The following is a 19,486-nucleotide window of genomic DNA, read 5'->3' as shown; positions in this document are numbered from 1 at the left end:
AGGGCTATTGGAGTTCATCGTGTGTGCCTGGTAGAAGTCAATAATGCTAATTCTTTAAAAACTTCAAATGGTCTGCACACTTTACAGCAATGTAACCAACAACTTCCCCAAACTACATTGTGACAATGAGGCAGGAGTATGGGGTGAGGGCATCGGTGCAAGGAGAGAGAATGTGCAGTTGCTATATCCCCATAGATGTAATGGGTGCGCAGCAAGTAATTACTAATAACATCCACATCAAAGTATTTCACTTATCAGACAAGCAATGGGGTTGTGCTCATCTCCATTAGGAGATCCTGAGCCAGTGGTAAAAAATGTTAGTCCCATAGCAGGGGCCAGTATAGCCATAAGCATCACCACAGTTGAAACTCCATGAAGTGGCACTAATTATTTTGTCTATTTGAACTCTCAACTTTCTTAGTCCTCTCTAGATCAATACGAATATCAATATAACCATCGACCCAAACCTACGCGAACATAACGAGTGACGATTTGGTAGTCCACTGAGGAGATACGAGCGGTAAAAACAGCTGGTGCGTAGACTCCACGTGGATTCAAATATCACGGGAGATTGGCGGTGGATTGGTGAGGTCTTCGTCCAGCAGTCGATTGACTTTGCCCGCGAACATTCATTGCAGCTGCCCAATGGTTCAGTGCCCCTCAACTGACTCTCCCTTTGTCCCCCCCTGCCTGTCTATGCCAAACCAACAAAACGTGACCGTTATCGGCATCGCTCACCCCGGGGCTCGACCACCGCTGTGGCCAGCCTGATGTGGAACCCGGACCGGCCTAAGATTCTATAAAATACCGAAAGAGTGTCTTTTTTTGTTTTGTTTCCTTGATGAAGGTGAATCAGTTTTCATGAATTAATCTCTGCCAAGCGTGTTTGCGGGGATTGCCACAAACTGAATTCAACACTCGGGCATTGCTGTGAGGAAAGGGGTTTAGAGTAGCAGTCGGTGGGTTGATGGTGGTCAATCGCAGAGATGAGGGAAGAATGGATGGACAAATAAACAGGTTAACAAATGAACAACACTCTTAGACTAAAATCTGCCTGTGACATTTCACCATTGAAATTCCCACCATAACAAAACGTTGTTACCACACAACTCATGAGCAGAAGGGCACCAAGGGGTGGATGCAGGATGGCTGCCTGCAACTCAGCATACCTTGAACTGGCACTGGCATTCTTTTTTGAGCTAACCAGCAATATACAATTCAACGTGGATTTTCATTTTTCCATCAAGAACCATTCTGAATATTTTACATAAAAAAATACCTTTACATGCTGTTAGACATTTATATTGGGGGTTTGTTATCACGGGGGGGCAGTTATTTGGGTCACTTACGACAAACATGGTGAAATATCCAACGGATGGATCTCGCATTTACCGTTCAGCTGCCAGACGAGTGCAGTGATGTACAACTCATGGAGGAATAACATGTGTGGAGAGTTTGTCATTCTGTCACCGGCGTATCGATTGCCGCCCTTCTGCCAGTGCCGCTATACCAGCACGTCTCCCAGTAGGAGCATCGTTTCAAAATTCGTAATTAGAAAGCTGTTTTTGGGCCAGCTCTCTTGCTCGGGGGATTAATGCCCATGTCGGGGTTATTGGTCTTGTAATGCCAGTGATATCCGCGGTTCAACCCGAAGGTGGGTGTGGGCAAAATATATATACGGACATTGCCTCGCCATATGGAAATCCTCTCTCATTCTCGATGTTTTATCGACCTCGGTGCAGTAATTCATCCTTGCGTACGCTGCTGCAAAATTTGTATGTTTACATAATTCTGGTCAAGTGAGCTGGAGAGAGTGTACAATAAAGCAACAGGCAAACAAGAGAAGTAGCCAATTCTGTTCAAGCCACGTGGACATTTGACTCAAATGAGCTGATACAAATCTTAGAACAGGGCAGCCAGTAGTTCAGGGAAGGTCTCTCACAACTTAGATAATTCTTAGTAGGCTGTGTTATACTGTGGCTACGTGAGTCATGACCATTCACAATTGACTCTATTTTACGTAAACTTCTGTTTTTTTTGCTTATTACGAAATCACACAGAATGCGCCCAATCTCACCGGATCTCGGAAGCCAAACAGCCTGTGTCGTGCATGGATGGGTGCCCAGTGTGCACAGGTTGTCCTAGGGCAGTGTCCTTTACTAATTTTCAGAGGAGGGGGGAGGGGGCACTTTCACCGACAAGACATCAGTGTGAGGACCGCCCAGAGGTCGCAACCGGGTACCCGTTTGCGACCCTGGTGCGGCCAGGTACGGGTAGGCCGTGAGTCACTGGTGAGTCACCGTTTGTCACTCATTTCCCAACGTCTTGTCTCTTCTCACAATTCAAGTTCCTAGAATCAACCCATCCGCGCCTGCAACATGGCTTCATGGCTTCATCACAGAGGTCGCAATCAGGTACCCGTACCCTACCCGATACCCGGCCGGGTACGGGTAGCCGGGTATCGGGTAGGATACGGGGACGGGTACCCGATTGCGACCCTGGTGCGGCCGGGTACGGGTACGGGTAAGGAGTCAAAACCCGTTTGCGATCTCTGGGACCGCCACAAATTTGAACTCACTGGGTTTGACGGCATGATGGGCTGCGTCAAGCGCCGCACTAAAGACCACAAGAGGCTGCCAGTAGCCCGCAGGCCCTGCAATGACGAACACCTCTCTAGGGGCTTGTGAGGCTACGTTCTGGGTAGTAGATGGCAGTGCAACTAAGGGGCCGTCCATAAATGACGTCACGCACCTAGTGGGGGGGGTGGCCAGACATTTGTGACGATGTGTGACGAGGGGGGGGGGGGTTTGAGACGTGTGACGTCACATCAAAATGCGGCAACTTTAAATAAATATAGACATTTTAATAAATGTTTTCTCCTACAACATCAGAGTGCAGCGCCACATTTAATACGCACTACAATGACAATAGTTTAAAGCGATTTGAAGCATGTTTTTTTTTTGGGGGGGGGGGGGGCAGAGCTTTGTGGCGTCATATTTGAGGGGGGGAGGTCTGACTTTTTGTGACGGTTGTGTGACGAAGGGGGGGGGGGTGTCAAAAATCGTCCAAAATCGCGTGACGTCATTTATGGACGGCCTCTAAGTACATTGTTGTGCTGTTCGTCTAAATTGTACAGTACTCCCACATCTACGCCCCCCACCCCCCACCTTCACAAACCCACCGTGAGCAACATTGGTGAAGTATAGACAAATAGCCCTCATTACCAGCGCGGGTGTGGGGAGGCCCTCATCCTGCAGTGGACTGATGGAAGAGCTAGAGTGGCATCTCATGAGAACCAATCACGTTTAAACATGCAGCCTGTGATGACATTTATAATTGTATTATAATACAGGTATTTACGAAAGGAATGCGTTCTTCAAAAAAAACACGAGTAAAATGAAAGTTCGTAAATAGAAATCGGTTTAGCTATTAATTTAATGAAAAACAAATTCGGGATGTGTTTCGGACAGCCATTCCAACTCTTAATTCCTAACCTAAAAATATACACCGACATCACTTTTCCCCAATACAAAAGTAATAATAAAGAACACGTCTTAAAACAATCGAATGATAATGAAATTAAAACGAAAATAATTCACCTTTCCAGGGAACTCGCCAAAAGATCTGCACATTGGGATGTAAGAAAGGCAATGTGCAGGCGTTACTGTGGGGATACCGTGACGCTGTCGCAGCGTCCCAGATGCTTCTTGTTTGATAATCTCACGGCGCGTGCCGTGTGAAATTTCGGTAACGCGGAAAATCGATTTCGTTAATCGAAAATGTGTGAATGTGTGTTGACGTGAAATTTCGTAAACCGAATGTTTCGTAGATCGAGGGATACCAGTCTAATAGCTGTCATCCATGGGCTCACATCGTGCACGTGACACGTGACTGCGGTGCGGGATCAAATGTTTTCAATCCCAAGGCTGATGACTCCCCCTCTTTGTAAAGGGCAATCTTGAAATGTTAAATTGTGCTTTCCAAACAGCTATTAATGCTCATAATTAGATTTGTAAGAGGTGCAGCCTGACATTTGCTCTTGCCATTTTGGCACTCCCAAGAAGCGTTGTAGTAAAGCACCCCAACAACACAGACAAAGATCCCCCGTGTAGCCTTAACAGACTGTTGGGGTAAGTGTTTTTAGAGAGCAGCTCCTATGAAGGCCGGCACGACACACAAGCAGGATTGGCTAGCACCAAACCCGGCTACGTTTGTCTCCCCAGTAGCGATGTTTACACACCCACCAGGTACTCGTTTAAGGCTGAATCGATGTAGGGAAGGCCCAGGAAGGGTTCAAATAAACGCCACTAATCGGTGGTGAGCAGCAGAGGCGTAGCTAGGATATTTTGCGCCCGGGGACGAACTATAAAATTGGCGCCCCCCCCCCCCCCCGTTTAATCACATTTTCCTATTACATCGAACAAGGAATAACAATTTACATTTTTATGAAACATTGTATTTAAAGAAGCACATTTATAGAAATTATATTACATGGCTCACTCAGTCACTGTCGTAGACTGGTTGACATAGTTTACAAAAAATATTTTTTCTTGATTTCACTGTCGCAAACTGGTCAATCACTTAATCAAAATCTGTTTTTTTCCAATGTTTCTCTTTCAACGCTAAGAAGAGCATGATCGCTGAGACGATCTTGTCCCATTGAAGCCGCAAATACGACAAAATAAGTTTCAATTTGCTGAACGACCGCTCACAGCTTGCAATTGAAACTGCTATTGTTAATAAAATTTGCAGTGAAATTCGCAAATTCGGAAATGTCGTCTCCATAAAACACAATAAAACCAAGAAGATCCAAAGGAGTTTCTGGTAGAACTTCATTCTGGTTACTGAGCAGCATTTTGCAATCTCCAATTTCTGTGAAAAGTTCGTGGCCATTGATGTCGGTGTCATAGAAATTTCCAAAATCTGTGCAATTTCGACGAATTGCATCGACATCTGTGTCGGATAGAAGAGTTTTGACGTCCAGCAGAAATCCAAATTTTGTGTTCAGGTCTTTTAGTCGTAAAAACCGTTAAGACATCACCTGTCGAAGTCGATAAAATACGCTCTTCATAACGCGCACAATTTCTTCTACTGATGAAAGTCCTGCATCTCTTGCCAGTTCTCCTGGCATCTTCTGACGTCGCCTAATTCTTCTGTCCACATCGATCCCCCAGGCTGTGCATCTTGTTTTGACGTTTTCTACAGCAACTTGGCTCAAATCATCACGAAGCTTGACAAATTCATGCTCCAAAGATTCAAGATCAGTTGCTGCTTCCTTGAAATTCATAGTAGGATCCTGTAAGCGCTTCTGAACACGATACATTTTTCCAAGAATCATATTCCAGAAATGTAATAAAACTATGAAGTTAAAATTTAATACGCATGCCTGTAACTGTTCTGCATCACTTCTGGTTTCAGGCGTCATAGTTACGTCCTCCGATAATTTGTCTAGCAGCCCTACTAGTTAATCCAGTCCTTCATAGATAGCTTTAAAAGATTCTGATCGTGCACTCCAGCGTGTTTCAGGCCGTCGTAGTTTCCGCCACCAAAAAACAGGCCAGTGACTAAGGCTGAAAGACTGCGCCTGTCTGTTGTTTGGGACGTTCTTCCATGTAAGTTCTTAATAGGCGCGCATACCAAAATGTAATTACATGACATGTAGGCTGTGTGTGGCGGGATATATAAACTTTTAGGTTGAGGTGTAGATTTGTGCAGTAGTTTCAGGATGCCGTGCCCGCCGCAATAAGTTATAATGTAACGTTGTAAGCCTCATTTTGGCGCCCCTTTACCTTGGCGCCCGGGGACATATGTACCCCCTGCCCCCCCCCCCCTAGCTACGCCTCTGGTGAGCAGGAATTGAACTCGGGTTGGTGGGTCCGTGGTGTAGCACACTAATTGCTACACGACCGCTCCCCATCAAAAAAGACACACACGTTTAGAGGGTTGCCAACGCTCAAGCATTGCATTTTTATTTATTTCTACTGGAGGAGTCCGATGAGCTATGAAGCTCTTTTTGACAGATGTGAGATCCACGCATCTGGGCGAGACTCTCACGCCCACTCAATGTGTCGTTTAGAATGAGCAGCTATCTGTAACACGTTGTGATCGATTGACTGGCTGGATCAATCAAGTTTTCGGGCAATCACATTGCTGCCGCCAAGGCAGCTGTTATCAAGGCAACACGACCTCCAGGCACGGGGCCTGCCCCTTCCCTCCCCTGGACATGCGTGGGCGAACACGTGACTCAGTTTAGAGTAGCTCAGCTCAGGGCCAATGAGATCAGAGCGACGTGAGGTCAGAAGCACGTGGAGCTCTTAAATTTGAAGTTTACATCTCAATCCTTCCATTTGTAAAAAAACACAAACTCGCATATTTCGCTTCCGTAACACATCTGGACTTGTTGAAGCTAAAATTGTAGAATACGACGTATCGATTGCAACACAAACAACCTAGAGAACTTTGAAATACAATGCAATACAACAGAGAGAGTCGGCTAACACAACAGTCAGCACCTTACCTGGTTGATTACGTTGTGTGTCTCTATGTAGTCTCTCTCTGCTTGTGTGTCTGTCTGTGTGTCTCCATGTCTGTGTTTTGTCTCTCTCTCAAATTTAGCAATCTTTGGAAGAACGTAATCAACCAGGTAGGGTGTTGACTTATGTTATCTGACTCTGTGCTGTATTGCATTACTGTACATTTCTAAGTTCACTAGGTGTGTTTTCTACCTGATGACGATTGCTTGTATTGCAATCGAAACGTCGTATTCTATTATTTAATTTATTTTCTTTCTACGTGACTTTGCCAAAAGAACCAAAGGGTGATTCCTGCAGTCACGAAAGCTTCAAATCAAGTCTAAAATGGTAATTATAATATTTTATAGATTGATATAGTGCCTTTAAAACAATTATAAAATTGTACATACGATCACCTTTTCTCCATCGCCCATTCTCTTCCCTCCCCTCGCCCCTCCACCCCTACATTTTCGTGATCGTCAAGTACCCCACTATCACTGTCAATCATTCGCTGTAGGACTGCCCCTGGCAACTACATCGTTCCATTCTGTCATCGTTGTGTAAGCGATGTCAAGCGCCTCGAGTGAAGGCGCTCGAAGATTATAAATCAGATTGCTTACGTACAGTATTATAAAATTGCTTAATCATCTATTTTCAAACGTCTGATTCCTAAAAATTGACAGGCAGATCTGTGTGTATGGGGTACATCTCCAAGTGCATGGCCAACGCAAACTTAACCACGGATCCAATGGGCTGGAACCACACGTTGTCCTCACCATTGCATTTGGTGAACCGCAGAGTAGAAAAATATACAATTTTGAAAATGTCACCTAATCTTCAGGGTCGAACACAGTGTAAACCTTTGCAATTTCCTACATTTCAACATTTAACTACGCACCCAATGGGATAGAAATCGCTGAATGGGGGATCAGCAAAAACAAAGATCCCCTGTGCATGTTAATAACCCACACAAAAACATTACTTGCAGTCTTATCGAAACAAAACCGAAATTGTGACATTGGCTTTCTCAGGCACCAATTCAAGGGGTGTATCCAACATATTCCCTCCGTGCTACAAAGAGAAATAAAGGGGTTTTGTTCCCTGCAGTGTGTCTCATTAGCATGCACACAGGGCTGCCCTGGTGAGCGTCAGAACTGTGAACTCTTGGTTGTTTAAAGGTGCACACTTTCTGAAGCCGAAACCGAGGATTCCAAGTTCAATCATTTCACCTTCGCCCTGCCGAGATGCATTAAAATTACAGCATCAATAAAAAAAACCCCGCTGTCCTCGGAGAGGATATTAAGCCTGTCATTACGGCCCCCTTTCCCTACACATGTGGAAATAACCCATCATTCTCTGTTCAAGATAAGCCATCGTGTTCCCGTGTTTGGCTACAATCTCCGCTGATGAAACAGCTCCTCGCGGGGGAACCGCCTGTATGCAGACCAATGGCATTGCCATGGATAAAATGTTTATTCAACGAATTGAAAAAAAAATATGCGTACACCGTTTAATCAATCATATGATATCTCAATTGTGCTAATGTGGTCTTGCCACGGGGTGAAGACACATCCTCATTTCAACTGCTTTACTCAGCTGAACTTTGCTTAATGTCGGGAAATGGTCCTGGAAGATGCCAGCAAAGAACAAGTTATCATTGAACTGAAGTGATCACGCACCCTGAACCAGATCCACACCGCCCATGCAAGATGCAGCCATCGGCAACTCAAGTTGGCCCGGTGGCTTGTGGGAAAACCGGGCCAGAGCGTAGTGGACCACATTGTGAACGTCGTGATCCTCGGTGATATTCAGCAGAGGTCCGTTCAGCCTCCCCCACCCCTCCACCTCGGCTGTGCTTTGGCCACTAGACCTGGACGTGGACTCATGAGTTGCTTTACATGAACAAGTCCCTTTTGTAAGCTCCCTGTAACCAAAACTGCACAGTGCTCCTTCATCCTCTGCAAATGATGATAGTCCGCACGCCAGTCACCAGGTATACATTGCAACCCTCAAGGGAGTAAAAACCACGTTTTTACTCGGCTTTGCTGTCCTTGAGAGCTCGCCAACTGCTCACATTTGAATCTAAGTTCTCCCAAGCTGCTGGCTTAGTGCTAACGTCGACTGATTGGTGGACTTTAGTTCACCAGGTGAGCACCCACTTGGGGTGTGTCTAGGTCAACAAGGTACACATTCATCAGCCACCCAATCACCTCGACTGAGGCATCGATTAACGTGTTAATTAATTAGCCTATTAAACATCAAGGCACGTTCACGGTAAATAAATTCTCACGTGTATACCAAGAGTGGTTGCAAAAAAAACACGTTTAATTCAATACCACGTATACTTTACAATGCAACAGAAATACAGTTTGCATATATATTTTTTTCAAACATCTAAATGCCACCACATCTAAGACACTGCGCAAAGAGTAAGACACGTGCGTCATCATATTTAAAAAAAACGAGGTAATTTCTAGTGAGGTGCGGCGGCGAGTGGTACGAGTGCACAAGACAGAGAGATAAAAACGTCTAGAGCACATTACATAGGCCAGAATGACGACACAGGGTGCTGAGATGCAGACATTGGCTGTAGGCAAGAGGAGAGTCTTAAGCTTGGGCTCGAAGAGGGTTAAGGCTCCAGCAGTGAAGGCAATCAGGTGAAGGGAGTTCCAGTCGGAAGCAGTAGCAGCAGAGGTTGACTGGGGGTTTTGAACAGGGGTCTCGGTTGCTTGATTGCTGAAGCAGAGGGTACGGGGAAGGGGAGCAGGGCAAGACGAGAGGCGAGAAGGAAGACAAAGAATTATACCACAGAGGATCGTGAATGCAGTGAGGTGGAAACCCCGGGTGCGGTTCCTGGACACCCACCTCCTCGTGTGCCGTGCCGGCCTTCGTAGGTGCTCGCTAAGAGCACTTGCCCCAACGGTCTGTTACAGGCTACACGGGGGATCTTTGTCTTTCGCACGCGAGTGCACATGTCGACTGTGACGATTAACGTGCAGTGTCCAAACTCACTTGAGGTCCTCCAGCAGGCACGAGTAGAGTGAGAGGAGGGAGGCCGTCACGTGCATGCAGGAGGTCTTCACCACGGCCCTGCACTGCTTCTCCCCGTACTCGAGGCATGCAGGCAGCAGCCACTCGAACAGCAGCTGACAAAAACACACCGCAGCCAATTTCTTCTCCAGCAGACACCCAACCACTGCTTCTGACACCCCCACCCCCAACTGGCTTATTGCCTTGCGCACAGAACAAAGGTGTAAATATGAAGCGTTTTAAAACCAGCGGGCTGCCCTACCATGAGCGGGCAAATGCTCTCGCAGGTTGTGAACACAAGACACCAGGATTCGTTTATATCCGACAGAGCGATATTTCACGAAGTAGTTTTTTGTTGTTGTTAACCCCCCCCCACTCCCCATGCCATCGGCTAAATGAGAGCATTCATGGCAGCACCTCAATAAGAAACCTGACAGATTAATTGTTTTTTTGAGAAGCCTGCAGAGAGGTCGTTTTTTCCCCTCTCTCGAAAGGCTCCAGCCCTCCATATCTCGTGCACTGGCTTGTACCAGGTCTTCACATTTACAAGTGCATGGAACAATTGCATCATACACCATTATTTTCTCCGAGTGTGTATATATATACACGAATACAAAGTGTCCCCCATGCCCAAAATAAGTATTCCGATAGTTCTCATTCTACTTCCTTGCCAGTGAAAATTTCTTATTCCTATGCTAGCGGGAGGTCAGTATATCTACAGAACACCGATTTTTTCACGCAGGAATGGATGATGTGCTGAGTCAGCCCCTGACCAGGTTTGAACCACTTTTCCCCAATGTCGTGTGGGCATATACGTGGTTTTGAAGGATGCTAAAAGCACAAACACGGTACTCTGTTTGAGTGTACGGTGATGTTCCCATTTCCCAGTGCACCGACGGTTGTATGAAATGAACCGCGCTTGGAAATTTTTACAGCAACAAAGTGGTCTCTTAGACTCGTCTCCTGCTCACTTGAGACTATCATCACTTTTTACAACATTTCTCAAAAAGTCGTACCCTCCACTAATGTGTGTGTGTAAGCATGAATGTTTAAGTACCCTGTGTAAATCAACTGCTGGATGATGGCCTTCTGAAAACCATGTCAGTGTTGGCAATGTGGATCTTTTGACCATAATTCACCACGCTTGGTCAGTTTGGGTAAGGGGAAGGGTTTGGTGGGGGAGCAGAATGATAGCAGATATCACTCAGCAACGTTAGCCATGGCTGGGAATCAAACTCAGGTCTGCTGGCTACTGACCAGTGCACCACTGGTCGCACTACCCATGTATATACACACACACAGAATGGGCAGGAGTATCATAGCTCATACACTGGGCTACAATTCTGGGATCTGACGAAATTTAGGAACATTGAAGGTGTTTTGTAACAGGCAACCACATTTTTTATTTATATTTCCAGGACAGCCACACTGAGTCGTAGGACTCTCTTTAGGGGGGTGGGGGTTCCTGCATTGGTTTACTTTTTACATTTTGAGACATTTTCAGCCAATTCATGATGAGCGTGTTTATACAAGTGGGATGAAACTGGAGAACCCGAACAAAAAACGCCGTCCGGCTCTCCTGACCGTATTCTTCCTTCTAACTGTGCAATATAATAGTTGCCTCGTGTTTCTGGGCAATAAAATCCCAGAAGTTTGTTTGCATAATATATATCGGACATATCACCAATTGGAAGTGCATTTGAAAACATTCTCAGATTTGCCATATTATTATTTTAGTATTTCTTTGAAAAAATTATATTACGTTGCATTTTTAAGCTACAATTTACTATTTTCATAACACGTGTAAATCTGCTAATTGTGCAATTTGCTTACTTTTAAGGCTACTCGCAAGACTGGTACCCTTTGCCAGTATTTTGATCCATAGGTGGTTTGATATTAAATCCTTCGGTCATCTTGACTGCAAACCTAGCTGGAATACACAATATTGCTGATATTGCTTGAAAAGTCTGCTTGTTCCAGGTCACAAATGTTCACGTTGCTTAATTACAGCGTTCATGTATTTGTTTACATGCATTACCAACGATAACCTTCAGCAATGCAATTTATTTTATTTGAACACTGCATTTTATTTTGCCAATTACATCCCAATTGTACAATCAGCAATTTGGTAGTTATCAGAGCATTTTTCATATCATCCAAAATTCTCACAAATGCACAAAACGCTCGCAAACTACATGTTATGTGGAGAACAATTGAGAAATATTACAATAAGCATTAAAATGTATTCCTTACCGTGACCCACATTTTAAAATAAATAAAATGTATTTAAGCTGGATGCTGGATTCAATGCCACGTTTTGATTAAAGGCCTCTCCCGCAAAATATGAACAGCAATATGGACACACAATGGTCTCCTCCTAAGAGGTCTATCAAGATGTCCTTCACATGCACCACACAGCATGCCTGCAATCTGGCTCACCACTATGGAACTGATGTTGGTGGACCGCAGATTTCACGTGCAGTGAAATTCCCAGCCTTGTTGTGCTGTGAGGTGGGCAGTAGGTTGCTGACACAGACAATGGGGGGGTGTGCAATGTTTGTGCCGATTTTGGCGAGTCTCCACTGCATAGGGTGGTGATGGCGACACGTCCCTGTAATCGAGCACTGCGGAGGTCAGGGTTGGTGGATCGCACACATAACCATAGTACCCCGGCACTCGCATAATGTCCGTGATGCAGTCATTTTTAGTCCGTTGATGGTCGGCGATGCGGCAATCGAGTCATCTCGACGAGCTATACACGATGTACTATTCAAAGTTGTATTTTTCGATAATGGACTTTTTTATGCTGTTTGGCGTTTCGACATCGCGGAGTAGCACTGATTTCAGATCGATTGGTACCCCAGTTGCGGAGTTAAATACACTCCTGGAAAAAATAGTGTCCCAGAAATAAAATATTTAATTGCCTCGGCCATTTTTTTATTATTTGGTACCGCCATAAGTATCAATTGTTGTGAAACTCTCTTCCCGTGGTGTGTATCACGGTATCATACCCTGGCTCGCCAGGAGATGGCAGTACAGCGTGTACCATGCCGGCCTTCATAGGTGCTCGCTAACAGAACTTGCTCCAACAGTGTGTTCATGCTATATGGGGGATCTTTGCTTCTGTCATCTCTCAAGTGAATCGTTCTGCAAAAAGGAGTCGAAAACATCTAGATCCAGGATCCTGCTGAATAGTATTCACTTTCATAGTCTCTACTGAACATTATGATTCATTACCAATGAATTCACATGACGTCCTTCCACCGTTGTTAAAACAAGTGCCATTTTGTGGGAATTCAACAACAGTTGTGCCATGGAGAAGACTGGTCCCTTCCATACGAATATGGAATTTACACCACTGCCAAGCCCCATGCTTGCTTGAGCTTGAATAAACAGATATTTAGAATTTGTATTACAGTGGCTCGCCAGAGTTTATCAGGCGCTGCAGAAAATATCCGACAGCTGTAGAAATTGCACTGCTGACCCCAAGTAAACTCCCTCTGCAAAAGTATGCAAAGCACTGGGATGGACGGCTGTGCTGTTGGACAGAGATTGCCCAACTGTGCGGAGGACTGAATCTCACTCCCCACCTATCCGTCGATTAAGCATGTCGGTGAACTGAGAGCAATTACTATTTATATTGGTGATGTTTATTTTATTCTTCCTTTACCCGAGTGGACCGAGACCGTCGGATGTGCTTACACGTTCTAATCAGATAAACTGTTGAGCCACACAGGACTCAGCCCGAAGTGCTCAGCAGCGCTGGCTCAGTTGCTGACAACACAGGAGAGCTACAATTAGTCTCCAGGGCCATCAGGCAATCTTCCCCCCACCCCTCCCGTAGCTGTTACATTTCTACCTTGCTGCCTTATCAGCGGCAAAGCCGGGATTTTCTAATGGGTAAAGTAGGTCGTGATCATTATTTCACTCCACCTCATTTTATTTTTGTTGCCTTCACTTATCCTTGACAAAAGCGATGCGGTCGAGGGATGTTGCGGTCAGTTCATGGCGGGGTCCTGGCAACAGTCGTGAGGTTTTAAAGCATCAGCACGAATATATGAGAGGGCCGTGAAATGTTTTCAAAAAACAATTAGCAAGTGTCCACGGCGTCACGTTTGTTTACGTTTCATGGCAGCAACGCCCAGACTTCATATACTTCTGGAAATGTAAAATAAACACAACGTAACGCTCAGGCTGTATATCGTAGTCTAATCTCGCATACTGGGGAGTGGCGCCACGGTGGTTGATGTTTGTACAGTTGGTTGACCTTCTTTCGCACCGTACGTAGCCAACCGTGCTAACCGGAGGTGCGGGGGAAAGACAACAAACTAAACACAAAAATCAGTTTCAAAGAAATGAGTTTTCTATCTAGATTATTTAAAAGTGCATAACTCCAGTGGCTTCCTAATATCGAATGGAAGAGCGTTCCAGACGGCCGCAGAAGCGCATCAGAAAGCGTGCAATGCAGCGACCATCGTTGTTTGGTGGTTGGCAGCCAAATGCTGTTGCGAGGATGACCGGAGTTTGTGTGATGGTTTACGCTCCTTGACGAGATCAGCAAGCTGTTGTGGTTCATTTGTGGCAAGCACGCACAACGTGCTGCACTATGAACTCGGCAACCTGAGTTCAGTGCCCAACATGGGTGGCAAGTAAGATCTGCACTGACCAGCGGCACTGACCAATGTGGTGAAGTATGGCCAAACAACGCCTACGACCGACGTGGTGCGGGAAGACCTTCATCTCAGCAATGGATTGAGCAAAGGCTGAAATTTATGGCAATCTAATCTCTAACAACTCCTCATAAATTACAAAAATGAATACAATTTAAGATAGAAAAACAAAAGGAGAAAACATGTAGTAATAAATGAAGCGAAAACGACACATTCCATATACGAACAACACTATCTAAATAACGTGGAATGCCAATGAAACGGTAAAAAAAGGATTGCGGTATTAAAAAAAAACTAATTATTTTCATTCCCAGTGCACGCCGCATTTGCTTGTAAAGCGTTTGAAAATAATTCGTAAATTACAGCCGATTTAAGCCGGGCATTCCTTGTTGCTGCTGCTGCTGCTGAAAGGAGCGGCTTTACAATTGCTCACGAGGGGTGGGCCTGAGCTGCGTGAGAGAACATCAATCCACCGCCGTTGCTGCAGAGTGTTAAGTGTTCGTAGTTTGCCGTTGCAAAGAATTCGCCAGGGCTGCGCAGTTGGCAGAGTTTGCAGGAAACTCCCCTCGTCCATTTAAGATGCCAATTAAAATCCCGGTCAGAGATGTACGCAGCACTCTATGAATCTCGGGGATATGGCAAAATGAGCAACAGCCTGATGAGTCTGTTGCAACTCGGTGGGAGGTCAACTGTCCTGAGAAGAGACGGATCAGTGCTATTCGAACATGTAATGTCCACCATTGGCTGAGTGAGAGTGGCTCAAGATTTCCAATTTAGATGAGAATCTCCCAATGCTTTGTAAATTGAGTGCTATTTAAAAGTCACACTGAGAGTGGTGTCTGGTCAAGCTTGCACAGGGTGCTGGAGGCACTCAGTCAGTGGTGTGTATTCCACGTTTTGATGCCAGGGGCCAAATCTATCATAACACCACCACTGTTTACTTCCCACACCTGGTTCATCATTTCATTAACTTGGAGGGACCATGTGACTGAATCAACCGTTCCCAGGGTTTCCATGCTCAAGCCCTCTGAATGTAATTTGGGCTCTACGTTTAAGTGCCACCTGTTTGTGTTATTGACAGTAATGATGACATTATCAGTCCCTATGTAATAATCCTCCAGGAGACGGCTTCGAAATCAGTCCTTTTATTCCCACTCCACAATACACTTTGCTCACTCACTCTCCGTTGCTGGCAGACAACGGAGAGAGGACAGACTACGCACTAAGTCCCCACCGCGCACGTGGCACCCCGAGCCCCCATCCGCGCGTGACCCTGCTCTTGTCAGTTTCAGTCTGCTCCCGATCGTTCTCCCTCACTCGCTCTTAATACCTTCGTCACGTGGTTCCCCCAGCCAATCGTTCATGGACAGCTTCGACCATTCTCGATGGTTCCCTGTCAATCCCGGGACCACGCCCCTCATCCGGCTCCCCATTAGCTGGGGCCCCGAATGGCTAGGCCAATCACTCCTGATGACCTGTTGTGATGACGCATGGGCCATGGTCCCTATCTCAACCCTTATTGGCTACAAGCAGGACCGGCAAGCCAATCCCCACGTGAACCCTCTATGGCTGTTATTACACCTACAACAGTCAATGTCTTGTTAAATTGAGCCAGCGACTAACATGAGAGTCTACTTCATCACAAAAATAAAATAAAAAAACATATAGGTCACTCAACTAAGAGGCCATCACGGCCAATTGTTTTCTGGTTGCGTTTGTTTAAAGCAGACGAATCGTGGATCGGTTTACATCTTTGAGATTATCATCAGCAAGAGAATTGGCCCGCCAAACGAATGCGTTTGGCTTGCCCGGTGTTGATAGGCAAGATCCATCCACAAACACTCACTCCGGGGACCATTAATGATAGTGCAGTTTGTTTTTAGCTGTTCAGCTAAGGTTGAACAGCTGAGGTTGAACATGTTGGCATCCAATATTGTCCACATTCTACAGGTAGTAAAAGACCTACACTGAGTCAGGTCTGTTGGTAGATTACTTGTGGGATGGTAATGTGCAGAGTAACCCCACCTCGTTTAACACTCATGTTCAGTGTGCAAGCAGAATATATTTGACGATGAAGGTTTACTTCTGAAATAAATACCATAAAAAATAAATTATTAGTTATTTTATCAGGTAAGGCCCCTAATTACAGATTTTTTTTGGGTTAGATCATGTAATATATAAATGTGGCATTAAACCCGCCACCACCCAACACAGCCAATTAGTAAAGTTTGTCATGTAAACAGAACATGCCAATTCGTTATTAGTACAGCACACCGGTGTGTTGGAGAGCAAAGCCACAACATTTACAATCTGAGTATGACGTTCCACCAGTAATTACAACTAGCTTCATTCATCAGGCGACAGCCAAATTTATGTTGGGTGGTGGCGGGTTTAACAACACATTTATATATTTACGCTATCTAACCCAAAACAAGCGGATATTGGTCGTGAAATCCTACGTGTTAATCAGGTCAGGCCCACTTGGGCTATATAGCTTTACCTACCAACAAATGATACCTCAATGAAGTGACTTATCGAGTGGAAATTGATAGCAGCCAAATGCTCTAAATACATGTTTCTAAATGTGGAGGGAAAAACTGGAGGACCCGGAGAATAATTCACGCGACCACGGGGAGAAAGAGAGAGACATGCAAACTCCAGATATACAGGCGGTAGGCTTGGGATCCAACTCACGCCCTCCTGTATACCAGGCGAGGTAGTTAACACCTCCCGTTTGGAGAGTGAGCCTTGGCGGCGTGAGCGACGACGACGTACTTTCACAGTGGCTCTGTGCTGCTGGCCCAGTGCCGCTGGGAGCTCAGTTCTGAGCCACGACTGCACGAGCGGCTGCCAGCCCAGATCTGTCGGCTCCATGTAGATCATTCCACACCTGTGGCAGAGAGACGGACGGACAGGCGGCAAGAGGTAGTGAGACAGCAGAACGCGTGGATAATCAGAGAAGTGTGACGCAGAGAGTGAGTGCGACGGATAACAATGAAGAGATCATGCAGATAGATGATGCATTCCATCCTAAACCACAACTCACAATGCATTCCATCCTAAACCAGATCCCCCAAAAGTAACACTGTAGCCACCTGACCTCCCACAATCTGTCTTAAGGTATTCACCTGAGTCATAAACCTCTCGGTGCCCACTCATTACATGTTCAGTCACATGATCTCCAAATTTGCCAAATTCCAAAAATTACCCGCAAATTACTCAATTGTATTTATAGATCAATCATCGCCGCCTACCAGCCGACTAATGCCTGTTTGCAGGCCAGGTGCTAAGTGACCTTGTATCCACATGGAGAGCTGCTCCTGGGGGTACTAAATTCAAATGCGTTGAGATGAGATGTGATGCTGTCAAGTGTTCTGAAATGCCCCGGAGTATAGGGCACAAAAAAACATTATTATTATTATTATTCATCATCTCCTTTATCATCCGTGCTCAACACATGCTTCAACCATCAGCATGTCCCATTGTGAACTTTTAAATTGCTCCGGGACCAACGCGGCAACAAGTAGAATACGATGACTTGTGATGTTGGCAGGCAAGGCAGAGCATGTAGACAGATGTTTGATCGGTCAGAAATGAACGGGCGGTTAAAACAACAATGTTTAACATCCAAGTGGCAATTGCGAACTAGACTACATTAGACTGCTCAATTCAAATTTAAGTTAAATTATTGGTGAGGAGTCATTTCAGCCCTTCATCCTTCCAGGGTCTATAGAATGAATACCACTTTGTGGGCGGTTGACTGTATTTGTCTTATGGAGAAAAGGGTCTCAGCCATAGGAATATGAAATTTCCATCACCAGCCTCGGACCACCAATGGTAATGAGCACTGCTGCAATGTGTGAGTGTGGAGGCAAACTTTGACTTTTGACATCGTCATTGATGAGATTCAGTGAAGTCACAACTGTTTCTAAGTTGCTTTATAAAGATTTGCTGTGTGGAAAAGTTAATCTGCATCATTAACCAGGGGCAAAAACATAATTTTCTTCAAGCAATTAAACATATAACAGTATTTATTGATATTTTATTATGTAATAAAGAGTGCGAGTGTGTTTTTCTCATTTTCGCAAATATCACCTGCATTATTTAATCCCCCAAATTAATTCCCATATTCTTAGAAGCTCCTCAATGCTGCTGCTCAAAGTGCCCCCCCCCACCCACCTCATGTGATGAACTAAACTCGGTTTAAATCCCTTCCGTGTGGTGGCCTCACAATCTCTGGAATAACCGAATGAAAACTTTTGGGATCAACACCTTACCATCCTTGTCCTACTCTAAATCAATGTTGGACCTCGGATTTCCTTTCAAGTCTGCGTACAATTCTCTGCTTTGCAGACTTTAAGCTATGTTTTTTCCCAATATTACCGACCTTGGTGCTGCTTTGTGTCCAGTAATTGCTCGCGTGAGATGTGTTCTACCAGCCTCGTTGTATTCTTTGTACTGGTTGTACCATGCTGATACACGACCTTGCCAATCGGAACTTGACGATGTGCAGTCGGTTTGGTATTGGTTTGTTCGTGGGGTTTGTTTGCCGTAACCAGGTGTTTATTGTATAACCACGTTCCCCATCGAATTGGTTTTACCCGTGCCAAAATAAACCAACGGTAACTTTATGTCATGTCAGTTTGACACGTAGACTTTCGCGACCAATATTATTCAAATAAAAGTTTTTTTTTTAGGTTAGATCGCGCAAGTATAAATGTGTCGTTAACCCACCACCAACCGACACAGCCAATTAGCAAGGTTTGTCACGTAAACAATGCCAATTAATAATTACCAGTTTAACACTTAGACTTTCGCGACCAATATTATTCATAATCAACGTTTTTGGGTTTAGATCACGTTATTGATAAATGTGTCGTAACCCTCCACCACCCGACACGTTAATGATGACGTCACCCTGCTGCTGCTCTATAAAAGACCGGGGACAGAGCAGAGCCTCACCATTCTGGCGAATTGCCCGATGATGCTGGATGCAATTACCAGCGAAACGTCGTACTCAAAAATTGTAAATGTTGTGGTTTCACGTTTCAACACACCGGTGGGCTAAAGCAGTGAACTATTTGTCTTTTGTCAACATGACACTTTTTTTACTGATTGGCCGTGTCGGGTGGTGGAGGGTTACGACACATTTATAAATAACGCGATCTAACCCAAAAACGTTGATTATAATAATTACCAGCAAAACGTCGTACTCAAATTGCAAATGTTGTTGATTTACTCTCCAACAAACCGTTAGGCTGAAGTAGTAACTAA

At 45.1% G+C, this 19,486-nt stretch overlaps 1 protein-coding gene across 3 annotated transcripts in view; it reads right to left on the bottom strand.

The window, feature by feature from the left end:
* The window catches only part of LOC144721221 (dynein axonemal heavy chain 3-like), an 814,808-nt gene that overhangs the window by 209,859 nt on the left and 585,463 nt on the right, over positions 1–19,486 (bottom strand). For all 3 annotated transcript variants that reach the window (XM_078598660.1, XM_078598658.1, XM_078598659.1), the window contains 2 exons: positions 16,988–17,102; positions 9,525–9,658 (listed from right to left, as the gene is read on the bottom strand). In XM_078598660.1, coding sequence (XP_078454786.1) covers positions 9,525–9,658; positions 16,988–17,102 — 249 coding nt within the window. The remainder of the gene's footprint in view (positions 1–9,524; positions 9,659–16,987; positions 17,103–19,486) is intronic.

Source organism: Lampetra planeri, chromosome 11 (assembly GCF_965212315.1).
Source record: "Lampetra planeri chromosome 11, kcLamPlan1.2.h2, whole genome shotgun sequence".
NCBI lineage: Eukaryota > Metazoa > Chordata > Hyperoartia > Petromyzontiformes > Petromyzontidae > Lampetra > Lampetra planeri.
The sequence above is the reverse complement of the archived record's forward strand: the minus strand, read 5'-3'. Positions and strand labels throughout refer to the sequence as shown.